The sequence below is a fragment of the Culex quinquefasciatus genome, chromosome 2 (genome assembly GCF_015732765.1).
Source record: "Culex quinquefasciatus strain JHB chromosome 2, VPISU_Cqui_1.0_pri_paternal, whole genome shotgun sequence".
NCBI lineage: Eukaryota > Metazoa > Arthropoda > Insecta > Diptera > Culicidae > Culex > Culex quinquefasciatus.
In genome coordinates, this window is record NC_051862.1 from 167369661 (window position 1) to 167397497 (window position 27837).

General features: G+C 33.0%; 1 protein-coding gene across 1 annotated transcript in view; it reads left to right on the forward strand.

The window, feature by feature from the left end:
- Positions 1 to 27837, forward strand: part of LOC6051399 (photoreceptor-specific nuclear receptor) — a 66182-nt gene that overhangs the window by 25831 nt on the left and 12514 nt on the right. The window contains exons 4-6 of the mRNA XM_038255763.1: positions 3825 to 3928; positions 20588 to 20702; positions 26568 to 27151. Coding sequence (XP_038111691.1) covers positions 3825 to 3928; positions 20588 to 20702; positions 26568 to 27151 — 803 coding nt within the window. The remainder of the gene's footprint in view (positions 1 to 3824; positions 3929 to 20587; positions 20703 to 26567; positions 27152 to 27837) is intronic.

Consider the following 27837-nt stretch of genomic DNA (forward strand, 5'->3'; position numbering starts at 1 on the left):
TGGCAATATCTCAGCAACTAAGGGTCGTATCAACAAAGTACAAAAGTGAAAAATATTGAAAATTTTCTCAGCTTTTCAAAAATATTTTTTTTTTCAAAAGTGGGCAAACATGTGCACTAATTTAAAAAAATTAAAAACTGCGACTATTTTCAAAAAAGTCACCTAAAAATGGATTTAAATTGAAAACGGTGCACTTTATCAAAATTTCACTTAAGTACTTTTTGATTGCAAATTTGATTTTACATCGAAAACAGAAGTTGAAAAATTTTTGCGACCAATTTTTCGATTTTTCGAAAAAATTAATATTGATTCAAAAATTCATAAATCGCTCAAAGATTTTTTGCACAGCCTGGAAATTTCAGAAAAGTTGGCATTTGATGTCTTCTAAAACATATAAAAAAAATAAAAATAGTGTTTTTTTGCAAATCAAGTTTTAGTGACAAAAAGTTTAATAAAAAATCACCATTTTTTTACAGTGTATAATTTTTTTCAGTGTAGTCCATATCCATACCTACAACTTTGCCGAAGTCACCAAATCGATCAAAAAATTCCTTCAAAACGTACAGAGTTTTGAATTTTTATATATCATTTTTGTATGGCCAGCTGTCAAATTTGTATGGAAAATTATATGGACAAACTAATGATGCAAAATGGCTTCTTTGGGCATATCGAAGGCACCAAAAAAGTTTCAGTCGGTTTAAAAAATACAAAAAAAAATCGAATGACCGAAATCTGAGAGAACTGCTCAAATGTTAATAAATGACAAGAAGAGTGCTAGGTGTCATCTAACCTAAGGCCCTGGCTGCGCTAGGGTCTGATTAGATTAGATTAGATTAGATTAGATTAGATTAGATTAGATTAGATTAGATTAGATTAGATTTGATTAGATTAGATTAGATTAGATTAGATTAGATTAGATTAGATAAATATCGAAACATTTGTGATATAACTATTTCTGTCTAAAAATAGATTAATTTCTTTATTTCATATTTTAGCCCAAGTTATATTCTTTTCGAAATATTTTCATTGAAAAAATCAGAAATTTTCGCAAAAGTCCAATTTTCAAAGTTCTAATGAGAGTTTAATAGGATAATTTTCACAGTTTAAAATTATTTTTGCTTTTCTCTTCAGAATCCATTTCTTAGCTAAAAAAAACTAAAAACATAAAAATTTATACCTAAAGGACGCTATAACTTTATAACGGTACACTCCAATGAAAAAATTGGCTAACTTGTTGGTTGCAAATTCGGAAACAAGTTGCTCCTCAGTGTATTTCAAAATATTTTTTTATTTCATACAATCCACACGATTTGTAACGGTTTTGGAACTCATTTTTGAAGTTATTGTTTATAACAATTTTTTTTCCGTAATGTGGATATATAGCTTTGATTTTAACATGACATGACATTACACTGCAATACAATAAAAAAACAAATACAGAGCAGTTTGTGCAATTTGATTTTTATATCTCTATGAAAAATGTAAAAATAACGATGAACAATTTTTATAACACACAAGGAATGTTGAACAAAATCAATGTTTTTTTCATCATAAATTATGGTTTTTGTTTAATTTGGTTGAAAATACAGTACATGTTGTAAAAATACTGTTTCAGTACCCTGCAATATCTTATTATTATATGAAATTATCAATAACGTGTGATGAAAAAGCTGTTATATATGGATTTTTGTTCTAATTTTTTTGAAATTCTCCAATTTCCCTTTTGCTTTAAACCATGATAGCAAAAAGAATTATTTTTCATATTTTACTGATTCTACATTCAGTGAGGTTTTTGATTGAAATGTGCTTTATTTTGAGATAATTTAGCAAACTAAATTTTTAAAATCTCAATGAAAACAGGGTGATTGAATCGTAAAAACTGCTGATGAAAGCCCAGCAAAATTTTATAAAATTGTACGCATAATTTTATGCCGTGATTTTTCTTGTCAGGGGATTATATTTTGTATCTTAAACAACTGTTAACTATCCCTTATTCAATTATTCCCAAACTAGACATTTTTGCATCAATTTTAAGCTGATTCTAGAGAACCGTGAAATTGTCGTGAAATTGCCATGAAATTTCTAAAATCACTGGTCTTACTAATGGAGTTGGACAAATTTATGGAGCAATATGGTACTTTGCACATAAAGAATGGGTAGTCACAATTTTATTCTTACTGAAAAACACAAGAAAAATGCGAAAATATTATGACCAGGAAGTAAATGAAGTAAAACGTTTTGAAAATTTAATTAATTTATTTTTTATTTTATTTCAAGCAGAAACTTTTGTCAATTTTCATATCATAATATTGTATTGAATTGACAAAACATGAATTTCACTCCCAACCCAATATCACTCGAAACATTTCCCAGAATTGCCTTACTCCAGCATCGCTCCGTTGGCAGCCTGACTGACTGACATCTCCACTCTATATCGCTCCCCTGATCCGATTTGCTTCGTGATGTGATGTTGAACATCCGTGCCTTCCACCATTTTGTTGTGCCACCCTCGCACTCCAATCCCATCTTCACCACTCCCCGTCCTCCTTCTCTGCCATTTGCTCCAGTTTTAGTCAGTCAGTTATGTGTTTTATACTTGATTCAATTTGAGCAGAAAGCTTTCCTGCTCCGTTCTGTCGACGCTGGAGCACAAACATGGCGTCGTCGTTCGCCATGATGGCCCCGTCGGAATCAATCCCGGGTTCAATCAACAGCAGGATTCGTGAAGGAGCAGGGGAGGACATGAAGCACACGGGGGTTTGAATTTGAACTTGTAGCATTTGGATGATGCTCTCTGTTTTCGTCGTTGTTGGCGTTGGCGTCGTCGACGTCCCCAATCACAAAGTTCAGTACGTGGCTTGGCACCGATGTGTTGGATGCTGGGACAGAACTGGGACGACGGGTACTACTCTTCAATTCCAATTAACGTCTCTCGATGGAGGTCGACGGTCGAAGGGGCGTCTGTTGCTGCTCTCGATCGACCGGCTGAGCTCGGGGAGCGAGGGTTGCCAGTATACCAGTAAGTTTTTTGTTGTGAGTCAATGAATTTCTGAAAATTTAAGAAAACTAAATTAAAGTATGTAATTCAATAGTTGGACAGTCAAAATAACAGCCATCGCTCAAGTCTTTAAAATGTTAAACAAGACTTGAAATTTGAAAAAAAAAAAAACTGGCAACCCTGCCCCAAAATCCTACTTTTTATCGTTCACCCACCGAGGCTCTCTTTGATAGGATTTGGCATCGATTGTACGGGTGGAGGAGGCCGGGTGCCGTGGCCAGGGTGCAGAGGGGAAAAAAAGGTCTCAACCTCAAGCCCGAAAAACGCCCAAAATCAGCAACTAGGGGGAAAAGGGCAAAAGAACAAAAACGAGACACGAGAAAATTAAACCAAAATGCAAAAGGATGATCCGGTATTAAAAATCTATTCAATTGAAAGAGAGGATTCATTCGGGCTAGACCAGAAGAGACCAACTCTCGAGGGCACTTGTAATTCTGTTCCGACGGCAACACTAGATTTTGTGCGGCCGTCGGTAGCGAATCCCATTTGGGCCTGACCAAGCGGATCCGGCGGTGTTACGGCTGTACACATGGCGAGATTTTCTGTAACTTCTGTCACTTTGATGAACACCGGGACTTTTTGATGAGTTTCGCGGTGGTATCTCTTTTTAATAGTGACAGATTATCTTTAATTGTATTAAACTTTGCGCGCAACTTTAGGGCAAGCAAGGGGCTGAATTATTTTGAAGGGTTATTACATTACACTGAATAGGTTTTGAACGTAGTACCGAGTGATGATCCGACGGATGCTGTATCTTTATTTGCAGATGTCAGGCTGGTACCGGGAATTGTACGGTGGACAAGGCTCATCGGAACCAGTGCCAGGCGTGTCGGCTCAAGAAGTGTCTCAACATGGGAATGAACAAAGACGGTAAGTTAAAAATTATATTTAAGTATTAATCAATATACAAATTTGTTGGGCACACAGAAATTACTTGAAAATTTATAGATTCGTTTTGTTTTATATTCAAAGGGTTTTTATATTTTTTGTTTTGTCAAAAACACGAATCGCTACGTTATAAAGAAGCAAATGTTCCTTTGTCTAAAACAGTTAAAACAAAAAAAAATGCAAATTTTTATTCTAAAACTGATGAGAATTGCACTTTGTATACAATTCTGATGCTCCCTTAAAATGTTTTACTTCTCATTTCAGTTATCATTAATAAATGTGAGTATAAAACATATCTTGAGATTCCGAAACGTGAAATGATATAATCACAATATGTTGGAAGCCAATTTTCAAATTTGATAACATAAAAATTTAAAGAATTAATTTAAATTGTATGAGTTGTTAATTTTTTAAACACTGTAATGTATCACGATACAGTTTGTATTTTGAAAACAAAATATAAATTCTGAAATTTTATAGACGTGTTTTGAAATGAAAACATCTGCAATATATGCGAATGTTTTGCGATTTATAATGAAATGTTAAATTGTTTAGATTTGTATCTATCCGGAAAATGGCAATAAAATAATTTAAATAAGCTTGTTTTTTTTTTTACCTTAGTCAGTGGTCCAGATCGCAAAATTAAGTGGAAAATGGATTTTCTGAAAAATGGTGACGTGTTTGAGCGCTGGTGTCTTGAGAAGAGTTGTTGCAAATGGAAAGGGGCAACTTTTGGTTTGGTTCAAAATTAGAGTGGTTCACGATTAGGGTGATTTCGAAAATCTAATTTTTCAGGAATATTTTTGGGAATTTTTATGTCTTCTAAAAAGTTGTTGAGCTGGCCAATTCAAGCAACTTTGTCGAAGACACCAACATTTTATCTCGTAATCTACGCCTTCTATGACCAAATTTATATAAAGCATCTGAGCAAACCTTCAAAAATCAGTTTTTTGAATGTGGCAATGCAGAGTTAACTTTAAGAGAAAAAAAGCACTTTTAGAGCTCTGAAAAACAAACATTTTCATTTTTTGACATGTCATTTTGGACTTAAGGGTCAAAACTTACAGCCATTTTAAGGTAAAAAAGATGCAAATTTAAAACTTAAATATCTCGAAAAGGCGCAAGCCAAATTTTAAGCACCAGGTTGCATTTGAAAGAGGAGATTTAGCGCTACAAACGTTGAAAAAATCTCAGGGTGTTTTTCTTTAAACTTGAGATATCTTCATTTGAAAAAGTCTAATTTTCATGAGAAAACCATATGGGACCACCCTAACGAAATTCGAAAATTGTCCAAATATATGTTTTTCCATATAAATTTGCTTGCTGAATCTGAATCTGCCCTCAGAATTGAGCAAAAATGTCAACAAATCGATTTTTGACCATATTTTGGGTTTAAATGATAACTTTACATGAACGTCACCATTTTTTGGAAAATCAATTTTCCACTTAATTTTGTGACCAGGACCACTGTGCAATGGCCATCCTCAAACAGAAAATTATTTAAGTATTCTTATGGAATAAATGCCTCCCATTGCAAAGACTTAAATAAACATGGCAATCGATTTAAAATTTTAATGCTGAACGTATTCTTACCTTAAGTTTAATTTTTATAGCAATTACAATAAATTTTATGGAAGTGAAATAAACAAGGAACGTAAAATCCAATATTTGGGAAACAAAGATTTTTTTTGAATTTTTTATTTGTTATTAATTTGAGATATTTATAAATTTCGTCAATTATACAATTAATTCTTACATAGGTATTTCTAGTGCGTCCATCCCGGGAATTCCCGGGACAAAAATCCCGGGATTTTTCCTAAACCGGGAATTCCCGAATCACGGGATTTTCTATAATTTGTCCCGGGAATTCCCGAAATTGAAAAAAAAAAAATCATATTTTGGTCTGGAAATTCAGATTTGGTTGTGAAAATAGTAGAACAATAAAATGAATTAAAATTTGTATTCAGCAAATCTAAGCATTAAATTGGCATTTAAGGAAAAAATATTATAATATGGATCACCAGGTCCGCAAAATACCTAGTGCTTTACATTTTTTCTCCATTATTTTATTTTTTTGAAAAACTGGATATATTTACGCATATTTTCGATTTTAAATAAAAAAAAATAAATCTCATATCAAATTATTTATAATCAAACACCGGCATCTAGGGCAAATACGTACAAATGTAACGAATAAAAACAGCTATTAAAGCAAAAAATATTTGCATGACGTTTTGGACTACTTCGGTTGAAACAGTAACAGAACAAAACAATTTGTACTTCTAAACGTATTGCTCTAAAATCTCCTATACCTATTTAGACTGTAATTCTGATTTTCCCTCGGTTGGCGGTAGTAACTTGAAGATAATTTGTAAAATATGTTTTATATAAAACAATGAATTCAAAACTTATCTAAAATTTTACATTGACTGGTATCATTTTATTTATTGTCGTTGTTTGTTTTCTAGCTGTTTTAGTCATGTCATATAAAATATATATATAAAAGAAAAAAAATATGAAAGAATTCCAAAGTTTTTTTTGAATAGGTCCTATAAACATATGGAAAACAAAAGCTTATTGGACCTTCTCAAAAAAAAAAAACTCAAGAATTATGTAATTTGATTCGCAAATAAAAAATAATTAATCATACTGGAATTAAAAATAGTAGTTGATATAAAATTCTAAACACCACAAAGACAAAAAAAAATCTTTTAGGCTATTTTAAAACTGTCGTCTTTGTTTAGATTGAAGTGAGGATTATAACCATTTGATATTATTAAGCTAATTCAATGATTTTAAGCTTGAAAACATAACAAATATAATGAAACATAGATTTTATTACTGATTCAAAAATTTCCCGGATCCAGGAATTCCTGGATTCAAAAATATTTTCCCGTTTCCCGGGAAATTCAAAACCCGGGAAAATTGGACGCCCTAGGTATTTCATTATGTCAGTTTTTTAATAGTGTTTTGTTTGATTTCGTTTACAACACATAATATAATATTTAAAAAAAAACTATAAAAGTCGCAACAGAATCAGATATTATCAAAAAATAGGTTATTTCTCTGAAAAAACTGTAGCTCTAGAAAATTCAATGGCATGTTAAATTATTATTATTTTTTCAAATAAAGATTACTATTTCAAAAGCAGTTTCAATTACACTTTTTATCGAATTTGTTAAATTTGATTTTGATTTTTTATGAAAATCTTCTTAGGGACCATCCATAAACCACGTGGACACTTTAGGGGGTGGTATGGCGATTGTCCACGATCCATACAAAAAAGTTATTTTTTGTATGGACAATTGTCCACGACGGGGGTTACAGATTCTCAAAAAAGTGTCCACGTGGTTTATGGATGGTCCCTTAGCATCTGTAAATAAAGAGTTTTTTAAAGATCCTTTAAGCTATTGTGTTTTGTATGATTTTAGTACCGTTTCAACTAAAACTCTAGAAATGAATATTTACCACTTTTAATCGTCTCCTCATGAAATTCATATATCCATTCATAAATTTCAATGATAGAAAAACATTTCAAGTGAGCTTTAATCTGCTGGGGAAGCCTTTTCAATTGTTTCTCTTTAACATAATAAAAAATAATGTGATTTATACACTTAGACATAAACAATTTCTCCTTTTCCTCTTTGAGTGAAAATAAAGAAAATGTTTTTTTTCTGTTTCACTTTTTTGTGGTTATATTTTAGCAACAACTATCTAGGAAATTTTCTCATCATTCATCATTGTGATAAAAATGTAATCAGACATTAACAACCTCAGCACTAATAAAAATTAGCTGGATTCATAAAGAAAACAAGGAAATTCTTCAATATGAGCATGAGCATGAGCATGGTTGACTGGGTTGAGCCAATGAGCTGCTACTCCGTTATTAACAGATCAACTGAAGTTAAACAATAAATCAAAAATGATCAGTGAGAGCCAACTATCCGTTCACTGTTTAACCTCTGAAGATCCCTACAATCTTAGTCAATACCGGCGCCCTCCCAAGAAGCCTGCAGTTCAACGAAAGGGAGGAATGCACATAGTTTTACGCCATATACTTGTTGATACTGCTTGTGAACGTTGAATCCAGAGCATCTCCTTCGAGCATCACTTGATTATTATCTTTTGGGTTAGTAGGATAAGGTATTGGCTTTTCGATGCCTTCCGAGATACGATGCTATGGGGGGATACATAATCACACTATAAAAACATATCGCGCAAAGTTACAAAAGCACAAAATTTTAAAACGAGATTTTTTGTTCTAAATATAGAATTACCCTTCTGGGTTATTGCAGATTGAAAAGTCAATTAAATTTTCCTTAAAGTGACTTGCTCAACTCGGGCGTCCAATTTTACAAAAAAGTCCCTCGGACTCCAAATTTCCAATCCATCACCGTCTTAGGCTACAAATTATTGAAAATGTGTCTTTTTATGCACGGTCAAAAATGAAAGAGATCTTACCGCCCCTCCGTCAAGATGTATCGAAAAATGCCGTATTAACTTTTCAATAGGGCGAAGCTTTAAATGTAAACAAACAGTCTACCCACTTGCTCTAGTGACAGTTCACGTTGAATAAGAAAGGAATAGGCTGCTTGATTACATTTATGGATCAATATGCTGCAATATAAAGAAATACACAGAATTATAAATACTTTACAGAACAACAGATTGTTTCCAATCAACCATAAATGAAAACTCCTTGAATGAAATTCCTTCAATTCGTTCAAATCTGCGATTATCACACGCTTTACCTCCATTGTCCTGGAAAAGCTTCTTTACTTGCTGTCTCTGCCATCCCTTCCCCGATAGGAATTTAAGCACTTCAAATTTGATTACAACTTCCACCCGCTCTTTTGTCATCACCAAGCGCCATCATCGTCGGTGTGGTTTTATGAATAATGATAAAAATCGGAAACAGAAGCTAAACCTGGCGCCGCTTTCCTGTTCCCTCACAACATCATTATTTTCAATTTTCCCACATCACGATCACAGCGTGGTGGCGCACAGAAGAACTGGAACTCGTCAACCTGAAGGCATTTTCCAGCAGTAGAACATTATTTGCCTAACGAGCATCAGCAACTTTTCTTCCAGTTATAACCACCGAGGGTGGAGGATTGTTGCAGCAGCAGCAGCAAAAAATGAAAAAGAGTAATTTTACATCCAACTCACACAATTTTGCAAACGCAAAAGCCCTGAGCGCCCGAGAGAGTTGTTTGTTCTTGTCACCTCATTTCCCAGGGCTCATCCTATTTTTTTGTTGCTTCCTCCTCCCAGTGAGTTCTGCCACAAATTTACCATCAACTGCAGCAGCAGGAAAACGTGTTTTTGTATCAAACATACATCGTTGTTGCCACCCACCGGCCAGCCCACCACCACCCACGCCCAACTTGGTGGGACGGGAAACATATTTTGTTTGATGAGGAGTTCGGTTCGGTTTGCCGGAATAAAGTGACGCCGATTTTTCGAGGCTCGTTGGTATCTTTGTGGGAAAGTGCTTTTGTCAAATCACTTAGCAGTATTATGAATTAATTCAAATTCCCGTGTTTTAAATTTTGAGTTAAGCGGCCATTCTTCTCCTAAGAAAAGCAATTATGTCCCATTAGGGTGTAATAACAAAATCGTTTTTCAAACACAGCAATTTTCCGGTACCTTTTGGGGTCCTAAACAACTCCCCAAATTTGGGAACGATTGGAAATTTGTATAGAAGGTGCTCTACAACTTTTCCCAAGAGAGTATGGTGCTAACTTGCTTCTACAATAAAAAACTGCGTCCTCAAAAAAATGAATGTTATTGGTAATCCGTTTCGGTTAAAAGATGAGGATTTGAAAGCTGAATAAAATGGCGTTTTAAACTCAACACTCGATCTTTTTGAAAACAATATTTTAATTTTTTTTAAACAAGACTAACATTTGAAAAGGGCAACACATTGAATATTATGTTCTTTTGAAATTTTAGTCTAAATTAAAAAAAAAACATCAAAATATTGTTTTCGAAAACATTGAAAATTGGACCATTAGTTGCTGAGATGTCGACATTAGAAAATCGTGGGTTGTTTGCGTGAGATTTAGAAACATAAAAGTTCCTGTTATTTCTGTTGCCTGGCAATATCTCAGCAACTATGGGTAAATTTCTGTCCCCTAAAACATATAAAAAAAAATGAAAATAGTGCTTTTTTGCAAATCATGAAATTATGTTTCAGCTCTTGAACAAATGATAAATCTTTTGGTGTTGATTTTACTCTAAACAACCAAATGTTTTCAAATATTTGAAGCAAGCTTTGCATATATTTTTGCATTTTTTGAGAACAAACAATAAGACGGAATTTTTTAATGATTTTTTTTGTATTATTATGTAACATGATTTAAATTATACGATACATTAACATCATTCCACAAAAAGTCATCTATTTTTTTCACATTTAACCCTCTAACACCTGTAGTTGCACCAGTGCTTCATAATTCTTTTACTTCAAATTGTAATTTCTTTAATACTAGGTGTTCAACCAAATGAATTAATTCTTTTTGCACATATTCGATTTTCATTTCATTTGATCATGGTAAACAAAAACGTGAAAAATCTCAATTTCAATAACATCAATCTGTTAAAAGCTTACCTAATTGTAATAATTTAATACTCATCTATTCACAGTTGCTTCAAAAATTAATATTATCAGAAATAATTCTTATATCATAATTTCTGATAATCTAATGAATTATACATAAACCAAACAGTACATTTAATTGAACAAAATTATGTTGAGTTTGTTCATTTATTATTTTTTTCAGAGCAATTTAAAAAAATAGTTAAAAAATTAAGAAAATGTATACTTCCGCTTGAATTTCGGGAATTCCCGGGATTTTTTTCCCGGGACGGGAAATTGGACGCTCTAGTTTGGACCAAGATTTTGCCGACGAGTTATGATTTTTTTTAAACAGTGATTTTTTGTAAAAAAAATAAATCTTAATCTTAATCTACACATTAAAATTTGACCTCATTTTTGAAGAAATATTAAATTTGCAATCGAATATTGTTAAGTGCACCGTTTTCAAAATATAGCCATTCAAAGTTGATTTCCATTCTTTAATAAATATTTTCAAATGTTCAGTATATTTCCTACAATTTTTAAAAGCAAAATTGAAGATTGAATTACTGGTTGCTGAGATACAGCGGATAGAAGAAAAAGAAACAGGTAAATTGAAGTTTTTAAAGTCTCACCCAAACAATTTCAAATGTCGATAACTTAGCAACTAATGGTCAGATTATCAATGTTAAAAAACAAAACATTTTTTTTAAGCTTGACTACCATTTAAATGGGCCAAATATTCACTATTGCGCCCTTTTGAAATATTAGTCTTGATTTAAAAAAATCAAAATATTGTTATTAAACAAAGAATTTAAATTGTCAAAATCGGGCGATTTTGTAAAGAACTGCTTTTGTTTCAGTTATCTTTTAGAAATAGGCCATTTTTAATTGCAAATCACTTAAAATTAAAAAAAAAATCATTAAAAATGCCTGAAACATGACAACCGTTTACTTTATCAAAGAATGCATAAAGTTACTTTAAATAACAAAAAAACAATAATGCATCTTAAAATTATTTTTGAGTTATTGTTAGACAATATTTTAGATTTCTTTTTCCAAAAATATTTATTGTTTAAGTTCATAGCTAAAGATTATTTTTCAAGTCCCCAAATTCATAAAAAATCGACAATAAAAAAAATAATTTTATTTTAAGTGATATTTTTTTTGGGTGATTCTCTACCAACTCACACGATTTGCGTGAAACTTTGTCCTAAGGGGTAACTTTTGTCCCTAATCACGAATCCGAGGTCCGTTTTTTGATATCTCGTGACGGAGGGCGGTACGACCCCTTCCATTTTTGAACATGCGAAAAAGAGGTGTTTTTCAACAATTTGCAGCCTGAAACGGTGATGAGATAGAAATTTGGTGTCAAAGGGACTTTTATGTAAAATTAGACGCCCGATTTGATGGCGTACTCAGAATTCGAAAAACGTATTTTCATCGAAAAAAACACTAAAAAGTTTTAAAAATTCTCCCATTTTCCGTTACTCGACTTAAAAAATTTTGGAACATGTTTTTTTATGGGAAATTTAATGTACTTTTCGAATCTACATTGACCCAGAAGGGTCATTTTTTCATTTAGAACAAAATTTTTCATTTTAAAATTTCGTGTTTTTTCTAACTTTGCAGGGTTATTTTTTAAAGTGTAACAATGTTCTACAAAGTTGTAGAGCAGACAATTACATATATGATATATAGACATAAGGGGTTTGCTTATAAACATCACGAGTTATCGCGATTTTACGAAAAAAAAGTTTTGAAAAAGTTACTTTTTGCGTTTTTCTTTGTTTCGTCGTCCGTGTCTGTCGCGGGTGACCATGAATGGCCATGATCGATGACGACCAACTTTTTCAAAACTTTTTTTTCGTAAAATAGCGATAACTCGTGATGTTTACAAGCAAACCCCTTATATTTACAAACCAAAATTTTTGTAATTGTCTGCTCTACAACTTTGTAGAACATTGTTACACTCTAAAAATAACCCTGCAAAGTTAGAAAAACACGAAATTTTAAAATGAAAAATTTTGTGAAAAAATGACCCTTCTGGGTCAATGTAGATTCGAAAAGTACATTAAATTTCCCATAAAAAAACATGTTCCAAAATTTTTTACAGTCGAGTAACGTAAAATGGGAGAATTTTTAAAACTTTTTCAGTGTTTTTTTCGATGATAAATACAGTTTTTTCGGAATTCTGAGTACGCCATCAAATCGGGCGTCTAATTTTACATAAAAGTCTCTTTGACACCAAATTTCTATCTCATCACCGTTTCAGGCTGCAAATTATTGAAAAACACCTCTTTTTCGCATGTTCAAAAATGGAAGGGGTCGTACCGCCCCTCCGTCACGAGATATCAAAAAACGAACCTCGGATTCATTATCAGGAACAAAAGTTACCCCATAGGACAAAGTTACACGCAAATCGAAGAGGGGTCGGGGCAACTGCTGTGTGAGTTGGCGGAGAATTACCCTTTTATTAAAAAAAGTCAAATTAAAATCTCGAAAAAGCAAATTTTTGCCCAACCAAACCTATCAAACTGAATTTTACAAAATTAAACATTTTATAAAATAATGTAAGTGGTTATGTTCCAGACATGACTAGAATGACAAAAAAACATTGTTAACTAACAATATGGCGGGAATGATGGTAGGTCGAAAATAGGTACATAGATCCAATTATAGGGCAATAAAATGTTTTAATTTTTCAGGCTGATACAGCGAAACAACGTGATTCTTTTAAATAATGATGGTGTACGAACTATGGCTTAATAAAGCTCAAAAGTTATGGCCTATCTACAATCACTTAACTTAGAAAATTTCACTTAGCTTAGGAGTTTGAATCAATGGAAATGAATCTGATCTTCTACAATGAAAAGGAATAAAATTAGAAATTTGACGTATGGTTTGGAAAATTTCAAAATCTACGGTAAGTTGACGTTTCCATATCAAAGGTAAACAAACAACTGCATAGCAACGTATATCAGCCCAGCAAATTTTCTAAGTTGATTGTGGATGACGGCCGTAAGTTGTGTACATTTTCTAAGTTTTACTTTACTTAACTATTCTAAGCTAAGTGATTGTAGATAGGGCATTATGGAAACGAATTTGGACTACTTAAAGTGTTCATCGACAATACATGAAGCTAAAAAGCGAATTTCTTAGTAGGCTTATGATAGGGATAGCTTTTATTCACAAGATTCTTTGTTATTATTCAGCTCAACTTTTTGTTTTCGAAATGATCTTCCAAATTAATTCTTATACGATAGCGTTGTTTTTTTTCTAAGTTGTTTTATTTTTCAAATATTAATTATTGCAGACAGAAATATTTGCAAATGGGACAATTCACTGGAAGCTATTACAACATTTTTATGATCTGAATTGTCTCAAAATCCTTCATAAGACAAAAAAAGTTACTACGAGGCTCAACTAGTTTTTTTTTTTCAGTAATTTTAACACCTTTCCGTAGCAAAACAGCAAATCAACAAAACTCGCACGAAAATTTTCTTTCCCGAAAACAAAAACCAAAATCAAATTGTCCTAAAGCACCCTGAACGTCATTTTCGGTGCACCATGCCCCGTCATGTTGTGAGAAATAGAGGTGGGCCGGAAAAGCATGAAACAAAACACGTGCCGCGGGAAATTACATTTTCTATTTTGTGGCGCAAACAGACACAAATGTCGACCCTTTTTATAGAGCATCGCCACCACCTGGAGTGATGACAGCGGAGGGTCCTTTTTTGCCGTTGTTGTTTGCTGCTGCTGTTCGGGAAGTTCAGGGCAAATTGTTCTTGGTTACAATTTTGCATATGGTTGGGAGTAGTTTTCGGTGTGGTTGAGATAAAAGAAAGTTGGGAATAGTTTTTTTTCCGCCGAGGTAAACGAATTTCCGCTTCAGCTTGGCACTGTAATTTAGTTTTGATTTCGCTTGTCTTTGGTTGAGTTAGAAAGTTAGAAGCAAGCATTAGTAGTTGAAACGGCAAAACTCTGCAGTGATAAAAATTCGATTTGTATTTAAAAAAAAAATCCAAAAACTACTCTGATTTTATTCAACTGTTACACTTGTTCAAATGGAAAAACCTAATTGACGTCCCCAATTTCTGCTGCCAGACTTCTAACCTAAATTTCAAACTATGTAGGTTAAGCCAACATCACCCAAAGTACACAAAATGTCACAAAAACGTGTGTCTTCTTCCTCCCCAGGCCTCAACTTCAACCCAACCGTTAAACTGTAACAACAGTGTTGGACTTTGTTGTTTATTCAAATGATCTGTATTGAGGGCGCTCCAAAAATTAGACTACATGTATCTTTACTTTGGCTTTGGAAGCTCCGTCATCATCAGCAGTGAAGCATCGATAACGATGAGATGGCACGTGTGCTCAACCACCCCCTTCCCTCCTGTTGGATGAGAGGAAGAGAGAATCCTCAGACTGTACAAAGCCACTAATTATCGCGGTGAAACAAAGTTACGTTGGAAGGTTGGCCAAGCAGCGATTGCAAATTGGTCAACCGACCGCCACTTGGCGGGTGTTTGTGAATGGTAATTGCAGCAATATCTACATATTGGTTGAGCAATTCTCTGTCAACTCTGTGGTTGTATATATTCTTGAAGTTTTGAACGTAAATATTAACCCTCTACAACCCAACGCAGCTTTAGACGGATTTCGATTTAAAAAATCGTCAAAAATAAACTTTTCAATCAATTTTTGATCTTTAGAAAGAATTGGTAAGAAGAACTTTTAAAATTTTAGAAAATTTATGGGTTGGAAATTTTACTCGTTTAATGTATTTGGCCAATGTTTTTAAAATGACAGTTTTTAGGGGTCATTTTGGCTGTGTTTTTACAAACATTTCTTAAATTTTAAGTAAAAAGTGTGCAGTAATTTTTCTAGTGACCAGGACTATGCAATTTAAATAATAATGATGCCATTTTATAGCAGAAATTGTGAAAAACAAGTAAAAAATTGAAAAAGTGACTGTAAAATTATGAAAATAATTAGATAGGCAAAATGTAATGATGGGAGGTGGTAGAATAGGCCAAATACTAACAAAAACAAACATTAACTAAACAAGCAAAATGCAAATTTAAATACTAAAAATGAAACAAGAAAAACATAAAACAAGAGAAGTAAAGTTTTTTGTAGAAGTTGCTCAAAATGATCTCAAAATAAACACGGGAATAATACAAATTTTCGAAAAAAATTTGGGCAGTACAGGGTTAATTAAAGTAAATTGTTGAGAATTTAAATACCTGCACAAATGAACACACTTATATTTTTGACTTGATTGTGTAGTTTGAACACAAAAGTAACTGCAAGATAAAGAAACTGAAATCTTCCCATTTGTAATAAATTAAGGTGGGAACAGCTTTGAAAGTTATCTTTACAAACAATTCTCGGTTACACTGTATAGACGTTTGTCCTTTCTTATTTTGATGGATGTTTTGCATCTGATTTTGGGAACAATATCTAGATGAGTGCATTGTTCAGTTGCATCGAACATTGTACAACTCTTTTTATTTTTGTGTTATTGTGTTTTTTGCTGTCAAAGGAACCATTTTTTCGCGATTTTTATTTTGTATTTTTTTATAACAGTTAAATTTATGGTTATTTGGAAGGTGTAAAATTTTAAGGTTTATTATAACATATTATGTATTGTAACTTTGCCTCAATTTTTACTGAAAAGTGGAAAAAACACTGGAAAAGAGTTTTTACTCATTTGTGTAGCTAAAATTACACAGATGTTATATTGCCCTAAATTTTTATTACTTTTTGAATTAAACTTATACCATAGATTCTTTGTGTTAAAATAGGCTATTTTGTATCATTGGTTTCTCTATATAAATCTGCAAACAATCCAAAACCGTAAATTGATAAACGATTTTCTGATTCATTCCGTAACTTCGGGAATGTGTTCACAGTGAAAAATTGTATAAATTTGGTAAGTGCAAAATTTGAAATGAGCAATGCTCTACGAAATCGGTTTTTTTTTGGAATTTTAATTTTTGTATTTTTTTAATCCGACTGAATCTTTTTTGGTGCCTTCGGTATGCCCAAAAAAGTCATTTTGCATCGTTAGATTCTCCATATAATTTTCCATACAAATTTGGCAGCTGTCCATACAAAAATAATGTATGAAAATTCAAAAATCTGTTTCTTTTGGAGGAATTTTTGATCGATTTGGTGTCTTCGACAAAGTTGTAGGTATGGATATGGACTACATTGAAAAAATGATACAAGGTAAAAAAATTGGTGATTTTTATTTAACTTTTTGTTACTAAAACTTGATTTGCAAAAAAACACTATGTTTATTTTTTTTATTTTTCGATATGTTTTAGGGGACATCAAATGCCAAATTTTCAAAAAATTTCAAGTTGTGCACAAAATCTTGCACCGAATTATGAATTTTTCAATCAATATTGATTTTTTTTTCAAAAAATCGAAATATTGTAGAAAAAAAATTTTAACTTAATTTTTTTATGTAAAATCAAATTTGCAATCAAAAAGTATGCTAGTGAAATTTTGATTTAGAACGCCGTTTTCAAGTTAAATTCATTTTTAGGTAACTTTTTTGAAAATAATCGCAGTTTTTCATTTCACTTTCAAAAATTTTAAATCAAGACTAACATTTCCAACGGGCCAAACGTTCAATATTACGCGCTTTTGAAACGTTTGTCTTGGTTTAAATTTTTTAAAAGTATTTTTTTCGAAGAGATCGGAAAATTTCACGAATGTTTCATATTTTAACATTGTAAATCGGACCATTAGTTGCTGAGATATCGGTGGGCTGTTAGGGTAAGACTTAGAAAACATAAATTTTTCTGAATTTTTCTGATTTTTTTTTTAATTTGTGCATGGCAATATCTCAGCAACTAAGGGTCAAAAAAGCAAAATATAGAAAATTTTCTCAGCTTTTCAAAAATATTTTTTTCAAAAGTGGGCATACATGTGCACTAATTTAAAAAAATGAAAAACTGCAACTTTTTTTTAAAATAAAGTCACCTAAAAATGAATTTAACTTGAAAACGGTGCACTTTATCAAAATTTCCCTAAAGTACTTTTTGATTGCAAATTTGATTTTAGATCGAAAAATGAAGTTGAAAAATTTTTACGAGCTATATTTGGATTTTTTGAAAAAATCAGTATTGATTAAAAAATTCACAACTCGGTCAAAGATTTTTTGCACAACCTGGAAATTTCTGAAAAGCTGGCAATTGATGTCCTCTAAAACATATAAAAAAAGTGTTTTTTGCAAATCAAGTTTTAGTGACAAAAAGTTAAAAAAAAAAATAACCAAAAAAATTTTTTACCGTGTATCATTTTTTTTCAGTATAGTCTATATCCATACCTACAACTTCTCCGAAGACATCAAAACGATTTAAAAATTCCTTCAAAAGATACAGATTTTTAAATTTTCATAAATCATTTTTGTATGGACAGCTGCCAAATTTGTATGGAAAATTATATGGAGAATTTAATGAGGCAAAATGGCTTCTTTGGGCTTACCGAAGGGACCAAAAAAGTTTCAGTCGGATAAAAAATACAAAAAATGGAATGACCGAAATCTGAGAGAGCTGCTCAGATACCACAACTTAAACTGAAAAAGTGACATTACAAAGTAATCTTGGTTATTTTTCACAATTATGGTGGTAAAATTACACATTTTTCTCAAATGTAATATTACACATTTTTCTCAAATGTAATATTACCATGATTGTTTTTAACTATGATAAGGACTTTTTAGAAGAATTGTGTTAAGAGCAATTCTTCAAATTTCGTATATTGATTAATTTCAGTATTATTTTGATAGAAAATATTTTACCTGGAAATGATCTTTTATGGCACAAAAAAAAATCTGCAATATCACCTCTAAAATTGACCTCATACAAATTTAACATCTCTTTATTCAAAAAAGGTATAACTAGAATTTGTATCTGGAGAACGGAATTTCTTCAGCAAAATTGAATGTATATAGAGGAAAATTCGAGGAAAAAAGGTACACCCTGAAAAAAAGTCATTAAATCGATTTGACCAAAAACTTTTTTCATTTTTTATTTGTGTTTTAGAGGTTTAAACGACAATTTAAGAGCATTGACCCTGTAAGGGCAACAACTATTTGACAAATTGCCTTTTTTTGTAAATATAATATTTGAAGTCGAAGGTTATTTTTGCATTTTTTTCCTTCTCTGTCCAATTCGTTCTCCTTTGTACCAGTAAATACTCTCCCCATTTCAAACATATCAGCTGTTAACAGGTAGTCCATATCACAGTTCAGGATAACATCTGCACCAATGAAATTGTTAAACCAACCTTATAAATTTAAATAATATTTGATGATAAACTTTGAAAAAAGGGTCGAAATAAATTTCATTTTCAGATGCAAATCGGATTGGAAACCAAAAAGCATTACAATTTTTTTCAGAAAGTTTCACTTTTTGTTTCTTTTTTTTCAAATGTTGGACTTCAGTTGTTGTAATACAGCCACAAAAACGAAAAGAACGGATGGTTTTAACTGAAATTGTACGCAATTTTTGAATGATCATCATTTCAGTCACTACTGATGATCCGATTTTCAATGTCAAATAATAAAACATCTTTCCGTGTTGTGATCTTTCCGATAAAAATATTCCCTGAATTTTAAATTGAAGACATTTGAAATGGCTTAAAAATAAAATCAGAGATTGTGAATAAGTGCAACGTTTTCAAGCCGTGTTTGGTTATTTTGCCTTATTTAAATACTGAAAATAGTGACGTCCATCTCTTAAACAATTAGTTTATTTGAAATCATGAAAAATATGCATTTTTCGAAATACTACTCAACTAACTTTAATGTATCTTTTTTTTTTGTATCTAGTTAAATCAGCTAAAATAAACGATAGAACTGATTATAACAGCCTATAATTGATTTTTGAGGAATGTTTTGAAAGTAGAGGCAACAGTTTTTATTCAATTGCTTGTTGGCTTTATTCAGCAAATGAATTTTATTTTAATATTTATTATTTATTAAAAAAGACTGGTTAACTTGAGATATCGCTGATAATGTTATAATTTTATAACTATGGTTTCAGACTAAAGATTCTAAAATTTTCTCATTTTATAACTCTACATAAAAGCTAAATGCCGATGGATCTTTCCGATCCTTTCGTGATGTTTCGGCTTCTTTCCAGATAATTCTATTTGCTAGCGTGTTTACAAAAGAGAAACCAAAACATTATCGGAAAGATAACTGATTTTCCTACAAAGTAACATCATTTAATTAGCAAAATATCCCTTCTGTGCTTTCTTGAAAAAAGGAAATGTAGCATGATGGGACACTTGACTTTTTCAAACCATTATTGTATATTTTTCTTATTTTTTCTTTCCTAAGCATTGACATGATTTGAAAAACTTATATTTTAATCCTTGAACTTAATAAATTGGTTTAAATTTTCGTTTTGGCAGCCATTTTTTTGCTAGACGGGGCTAAAGGAGGTTTTATAGGGAGAAAAATAAATTCCTTTTTCAAGCTGGTGATGTTTTGTCTAAAGTTTTAACTCTAGAGATAAGAAAGCTTTGTTATGCATACCATACTGCAATTATTTGATGTTTGAAAAATAATAATTTTCATTTCGAAAAAACGTAAAAATCTTGTGTACTTCGGCTAACAATTGGTCTCAGCGATTTCACAGAGCTTCTGTAAACGTCTTCAAACTCTTTTTAAAGGGCCTCATAATTGAGTTGTTTACACGCAACTCATGCCAACCCCAGAGATAACCCGTTTTTCATGCGAGGGATCACGCCAAACGGCGGTCACGTGTCCGCCGTTGTCACCAGCGCCACGTGGGAAGAACCCCTTACAGGCAAAACCCGCGTGCGCCCGTGGCGGTAATCTTTGCAACATAACCTTAAAACACTCAAACGCCCCAAAAACCCATCGCCACATCAAAATTAATTATGCATAAAAACGGTGCAACGCACAAAAATTCCACTGATTGAGCCATTTTGCTTCCCGTTTCTTTTTCTTTTCATACTTTGTAATGGAACCACGTGCGGTTGCGATACACAACAAAAAACCCAAAAATCAGCGGTCCAAAATGAGCGTCAACCACGGAACACGGCGACGATCCGGCCGGAAGCGCTGCGGGACATGGAACAAGGTCGGGCTCTGCGGGAAGCGGCCGTCGCGGTTGGCGTTTTCGGGTGAGTACCAAGCGACATTTTTGTGCATGAATATTATATTATATTAAGGGTTGATGGTTCGCTCCGTGGAAATTGGTCCTTTTGACGTCGCTCTTAACAGCGTGATTTTCACACCCACGAAACGAATAAAAAAAATGATGACGAGTGCTTGTGTGGAAAAATGGGGAAATGGAATTAATGATGGGAAAATTTAAAGATTGGTGGGAAAATATGTTCAAACCGCTCCCTCATTTTATATCAATATTGAGCATCAACTAGTAAAAAAGTTTTTCTGAAAGAAACATTCCCAGATAAACAAATACCATTTGAAAACCATATTGGATCAAACAATTATACTTTGAAAAATGGTAACAATTTATGAAATGTTTTATCAATTTCCCAATATTTACACGGGGCGAGAAAAAAAAAGTTTCAAAATTGAAATAAATGGCCAAGATTTCAATATTTAAATGAAAAAAGTGTTTTGAAATGCATTATACACCTGTCCAATTGTTTTGCAATCATTAGTTTCCAAAATATCTAAGTATTGACGAAAATTTTATTTTTTTGTGTGCTGTACATCAGAATTTCAAAAAAAATTCAAAACATTTTTCTGCTAAAACGCTCAACCAAACCACAATTTTTTTATGATTATCGATGCAGAAAAATGCATTTAAGATTATTTTCAGTTAATTAGACTTATATTTTCATGGCAATTTTGAATTTTTCTGAAAAAAAATGTTGTCCCGTGATTTTTCGGATCAATTTTGAAGGGGGTGACATATACTTCGAAAAATATTTGCAACGGCCTAAGATGTGAAATAAAGTTTGCAATAAGAAATAATTTTACCCATTTTTTGATTAAGTACACAGTTTTCAAGTTGAAAGTATACTTAGATAAACATTTTCAAGAAATGTTTAGTTCTTTTCAATTTCAAATACTTGAGAAAAAGAAAGCACCCGTGCAAATAATATCTTCGAAAAGATATTTCCAACAATTTTTCTTTTTTTTTTTGTCGATCGGCTTGCTAATTTCTAAGATAGAGCTTCTCGAAGTTAAAATTTTGTGAAAAATAAGTTTTTTTGCAATTCCGTCGTGAAACTATTCACTTTTCCTGTCATTCTTGAATGACGAAATAGCCTACTTTTCTGTACCAAAAATAACAGAATCGAATAGCAACACTTTTCAAAATAAATGCTGAAAAGTTCTACTTTTCAGCACTCAAATGGGTGCTGAAAAGTTGATCTTTTCAGCACTTGTTTCGAAAAGTAACACTTTTCAGCATTTTTTTGATTGAAACGATTTATTGACAAAATACATGAAAATTTGACTTAAAATTGCACTCAGTGTGTGTTTTTTAGAATTGCAAAAAAAATTGTATGGAACTCTTTGCAAAACTTGATTTTTTCAGCACTCTTCGTATTTATCCAACTCGGTGAACCTCGTTGGATAAATGTACGACTCGTGCTGAAAAAATCCTCTTTTTGCAACTTGTTGCATAAACTACTATTTTAGTGTCGTCTAACTAGATCACATTTTTCAATTGGCGATATACCGGAATCTCGGTACGATTTAAAAAAAAAAAAAAAAAAAAAAAACAGCTCTTTTCAATAAAATATATATCAAAAATATCAAATCCAGCAAAACATTTGAAAATGTAAGAAAAATAGTTTTCAGCTTTTTCAAAATAAAACTTGATTATTCTAAATTGTTTTCAATGAAAAAAAAACAGACAATTTCACAAAAGTTTTATTTTATGACATTAGAGCAGTTCTCTACAAAATCATTTTTTTTTTATTAATTTTAATTTTTGTATTTTTTAAACCGGCTGAAACTTTTTTGTTGCCTTCGGTATGTCCAAAGAAGCCATTTTGCATCATTAGTTTGTCCATATAATTTTCCATATAAATTTGGCAGCTGTCCATACAAAAATGATTTATGAAAATTCGAAAATCTGTATCTTTGGAAGGAATTTTTTGATCGATTAAGTGTCTTGGGCAAAGTTGTAGGTATGGATAAGGACTACTCTGAAAAAAATATAATACACGATAAAAAGATAGGGATTTATAATTTCACTTTTTGTCACTGAAACATGATTTGCAAAAAAACACAATTTTTATTTTTTCTGATATGTATTAGGGGTCATCAAATGCAAACTTTTTAGAAATTTCCAGAATGGGTCAAAAATTTTGACCTAGTTATGAACTTTTCAATCAATATTGTTTGCCCACTCTTGATAACAATATTTTTGCAGAGCTGAGAAAATTCTTTGTATTTTTCATTTTTGAAGTTTGTTGATACGAACCTTAGTCGCTGAGATATTGCCATGCAAAGATTAAAAAACAGGCAAATTGATGTTTTCTAAGTCTCACCCAAACAAATCCCCATTTTCGAATTTTGATATCTCAGCAACTAATGGTCCGATTTTCAATGTTGAAATTTGAAACATTCGTGAAATTTTCAGATCTTTTCTATTTTTATCAAACTAACATTTTAAATGGGCCAAACATTCAATATAACGCCTAGTTCATGTGCAAGCTGCTCTTGTGATCTTTCGATTGATGTATTGTTTGGCAATGTTTTGATAACTTTTTTTGTGAAAATAATAGGTAAATTCAGGTATTCTCTAATTGTGGGCATCCCACAATTATGGATGCAAATATGCATTTTTCATGTTAGGCCGTTGCAAATATTTTTCAAAGTTTATGTTCCCCCCTCCACCCCCCTTCAAAAATGGTCCGAAAAATCAGGGGGCAAAAAAATATTTCTTCAAAAAAAATATCAAAATTTCAATGGGAATAGATGTCTAATCAACTGAGAACAATCTTAAATGCCTTTTTCTACATTGATAATCATATTTGGGTAATTCTCCGCCAACTCACACAGCAGTTGCCCCGACCCCTCTTCGATTTGCGTGAAACTTTGTCCTATGGGGTAACTTTTGTCCCTGATCATGAATCCGAGGTCCGTTTTTGATATCTCGTGACGGAGGGCGGTACGACCCTTCCATTTTGAACATGCGAAAAAGAGGTGTTTTTCAATAATTTGCAGCCTGAAACGGTGATGAGATAAAAATTTGGTGTCAAAGGGACTTTTATGTAAAATTAGACGCCCGATTTGATGGCGTACTCAGTATTCGAAAAACGTATTTTCATCGAAAAACACTAAAAAGTTTTAAAATTCTCTCATTTTCCGTTACTCGACTGTAAAAATTTTGGAACATGTTATTTTATGGGAAATTTAATGTACTTTTCGAATCTACATTGACCCAGAAGGGTCATTTTTCATTTAGAACAAAATTTTTCATTTTAAAATTTCGTGTTTTTCTAACTTTGCAGGGTTTTTTTAGAGTGTAACAATGTTCTACAAAGTTGTAGAGCAGACAATTACAAAAAATTTGATATATAGACATAAGGGGTTTGCTTATAAACATCACGAGTTATCGCGATTTTACGAAAAAAAAGTTTTGAAAAAGTTGGTCGTCATCGATCATGGCCGTTCATAGTCACCCGCGACAGACACGGACGACGAAACGAAGAAAAACACAAAAAGTAACTTTTTCAAAACTTTTTTTCGTAAAATCGCGATAACTCGTGATGTTTATAAGCAAACCCCTTATGTCTATATATCATATATGTAATTGTCTGCTCTACAACTTTGTAGAACATTGTTACACTCTAAAAAATAACCCTGCAAAGTTAGAAAAAACACGAAATTTTAAAATGAAAAACTTTGTTCTAAATGAAAAAATGACCCTTCTGGGTCAATGTAGATTCGAAAAGTACATTAAATTTCCCATAAAATAACATGTTCCAAAATTTTTTACAGTCGAGTAACGGAAAATGGGAGAATTTTTAAAACATTTTTAGTGTTTTTTTCGATGAAAAATACGTTTTTTTCGGAATTCTGAGTACGCCATCAAATCGGGCGTCTAATTTTACATAAAAGTCCCTTTGACACCAAATTTCTATCTCATCACCGTTTTAAGTTGCAAATTATTGAAAAACACCTCTTTTTTCGCATGTTCAAAAATGGAAGGGGTCGTACCGCCCCTCCGTCACGAGATATCAAAAAACGGACCTCGGATTCGTGATCAGGGACAAAAGTTACCCCTTAGGACAAAGTTTCACGCAAATCGAAGAGGGGTCGGGGCAACTTTTCCAGATTTCGTGTGAGTTGGTAGAGAATTACCCATTTAACATGTTTGTACTCGTTTAAAAATATTTTGACCTTTATTAAATTACAATGTACAGCACCGCAAAAACTTTTTTTTCCACAAAAATAAAATTTTCGTCAGTATTTAGAAATATTGGAAATCAATGATTGCAAATCAACTGGACACGTGTATGATTCATTAGAGTGTAACAAAATTGACTTTTTGGCGGACATTCAAGGGTTTGCTTCGGTGGGCATACTAATCCCAAATCCAAAATATGAGCTTGATTGGACGTAACAGGAGCTGGCGCTCCGCCCTTCAATTTTAAATGGGATTTAACCCGTAAAAAATATTTTTTTTCAAAAATGTAACTTTTTGAGGCATTTTATCCACTGAAGCGTTTATTTTCAACATCATTGGCCAGATCCTTGCGCATCTTTTGGTATATATTTGAAACACCCTGGAGCTTGGTACAGGCCTTCAAAGTTTGGCATTTTTTTCGAAAAAATCGGTCCCGGTCAAAACAAACGACGTCTAGGGCGTCGCGAGGCGCGACGCATATCTTTTTAGCCGGGACCGATTTTTGAAAATATGCCATACTTTGAAGGCTTGTACTGAGCTCCAGGTTGCTCCAAATTTCAATGTTATATATACCAAAAGATGCGCAAGTATCTGGCCAATACACCAATGATGTTGAAAATAAACGCTTCAGTGGATAAAATGCCTGAAAAAGTTACATTTTTGAAAAAAAAAATTTACGGGTTGAATCCCATTTAAAAAAGTCATTTTTGTTACATCCTAATGATATATTTTAAAACTGACACCGTGGCCTGTAATTTCAATTTTTAGCATTTTTTTATTTTTTTGCCCCCCCCCCCCCCTCAACTTTGATCAGAGTCGAAGGACATAAACTTCAAAAAATATTTGCAACGGTCTTATTGAGAATTTATCAAAAAAGTATTTCTAGTTTTTGGTTGTTCCGAATATGTGTGATGCCTCAACCAGATTTTGCTCCATTCTTAACTGTAGCACAAAAGATGCCTTTTTGCGTCCCCTAAAACAAATAAAAAATATATAAAATAAAAAAAATACTTAAATCAGGAATTCTTCTTTCAGTGACTAAAGCCAAATAAAAAATTGGAATACTAAATTTCATTTACTATTTTGTCTAATAAGTTCCAATCATAACTTACAACTTTTCCGAAGACACCAAATCGACTATAAAATCGCTTCTTAATGCGTTTTTTTTTTATTTTAAAACCAAAAGTTTTTTACACAAGCTTTGATTAAGTACACCCTTTTTAATATAAATTCGCTGATTTTGATTTTTGCGAAAATTCAGATCAGCAAATTTCACCTAATTTGTCCAATATCCTTTGAAGATTGGTCCTCTTGCTGAGGTACAGCCACAAAGGGGGGAAGAAACAGGAAAAAATGTGTTTTTGGTATCATCCAAATTGGATTCAACTTACATTAAATTATGTGGATATCTGAGCCACTTACTATATATTCGATTTTCAAAGTTATTTTTCCCAATAATAATATTGTTAATAATGTTGTTTTAAATTTAAGAATAATATTTGAAAAGGACAAAACTTGCTTAATATAACATATTAGTGTTGAATTCAATTTTCTTAATATTTTTATCGGAATGATCTGAAAATTTCTAACAGAAACATAAAACAAAACCAAATAACCAATTCACTCAAAACATCTTCTACCTTTCCAGCCCCCCCGTCTCGCTGGCCCTCCTCTCGCCCTCCCGGTACGGCCCAAGCATGCTCCCGGCCCCATCGCTTCCCACCAGCCAGTTCCTGCACCACCACAGCCAGGTGTCCTCGCTGGTCAACAGCCTGCCCCATCACCACCCACACCATCCAGCGGCGGCAGCTGCACACCACGCGGCAATGCATGGCCTCGCCAACGGCCTTTCGCTGGGTCTCAACGGGGTCACCCACGGGGCGTCGGCACTTTCGGCCGCCGCAGCAGCCGCGGCCGCTGCCGCCAACAGCCACAACAACAACAACAGCCCGCTGGTCAGCAACGCGAATTTGAGTTCCTCGGAAAATCTGAACGCAAACCAGTCGTCGAATCACTCCAACACTAGTGACCCGCACTCGCCCAGGAGGGAGGACGGTGGCTGTGGGGGAGGAGCTTCGCCGGAAGTGCACCAGCCGGCGTCGCCGAACGGGACCGGACTGAACTCTTCTGCGGGTCAGGAGAGCTCGTCGGTGAAGCAGCACACGCACAGTACGTCGTCCTGCGGGTCGGCCAGTCCGATTTTGCAGGATGATGCGATGAACGATAATGATGGTGAGTCAAAATATTAAAAAGTTTGAAATTAAAGTTGGAAAAAAAACAATTCTGAATCGCCACCCTGTTCAACCGACTAAAAAAACTATCCGCCTTGGCGGCGCCTGAAAAACATTTGATGCAAAATCCCTGCACCCGGCGAAGAAGCTTTTTATTTGATTGAATTTTTATTTTTCCTCCCGTCCCGCGGCCGGGTCTGTTTTTTTTTTTCTCCTCCCAAAGTAAATCCCACTGATTTGCATTTTCCACTGGGATCGACTGCTGGCGCCTTTTAACTGTCGCATTTTTATGGGTGACATTTGTGTGTACAAGGACAAAAGGTACGAAAAACAGGCTCGTAAAAAAACGCAACGCCCGCGAGGAGGACAATCGCGGAAAAAGTCGGGCAAGGCAAGTTCGCTGCTCGGTGAAAGGTGGTTTGTATGGAAATTATCCCGACAGACGGAAGGGGTGTGGACCCAGGAATTATGACGATTATGGTGAAATTAATTTAAAAATTATGCCAATTTCCTTTTTGAAAGCCCTGACTTTGAGGGGTAAAAGAAGTCATTTCAAGGTGAAATTTACATCTGGGTACATTATTGGAATGTAATTGAGTTGCCTTTTTTACAATACTTTTTTAATGTGTTCAACTTCTCTACACATATAATTCTATATTTGATAAGTTGCAAACATAAAAAAAGGTT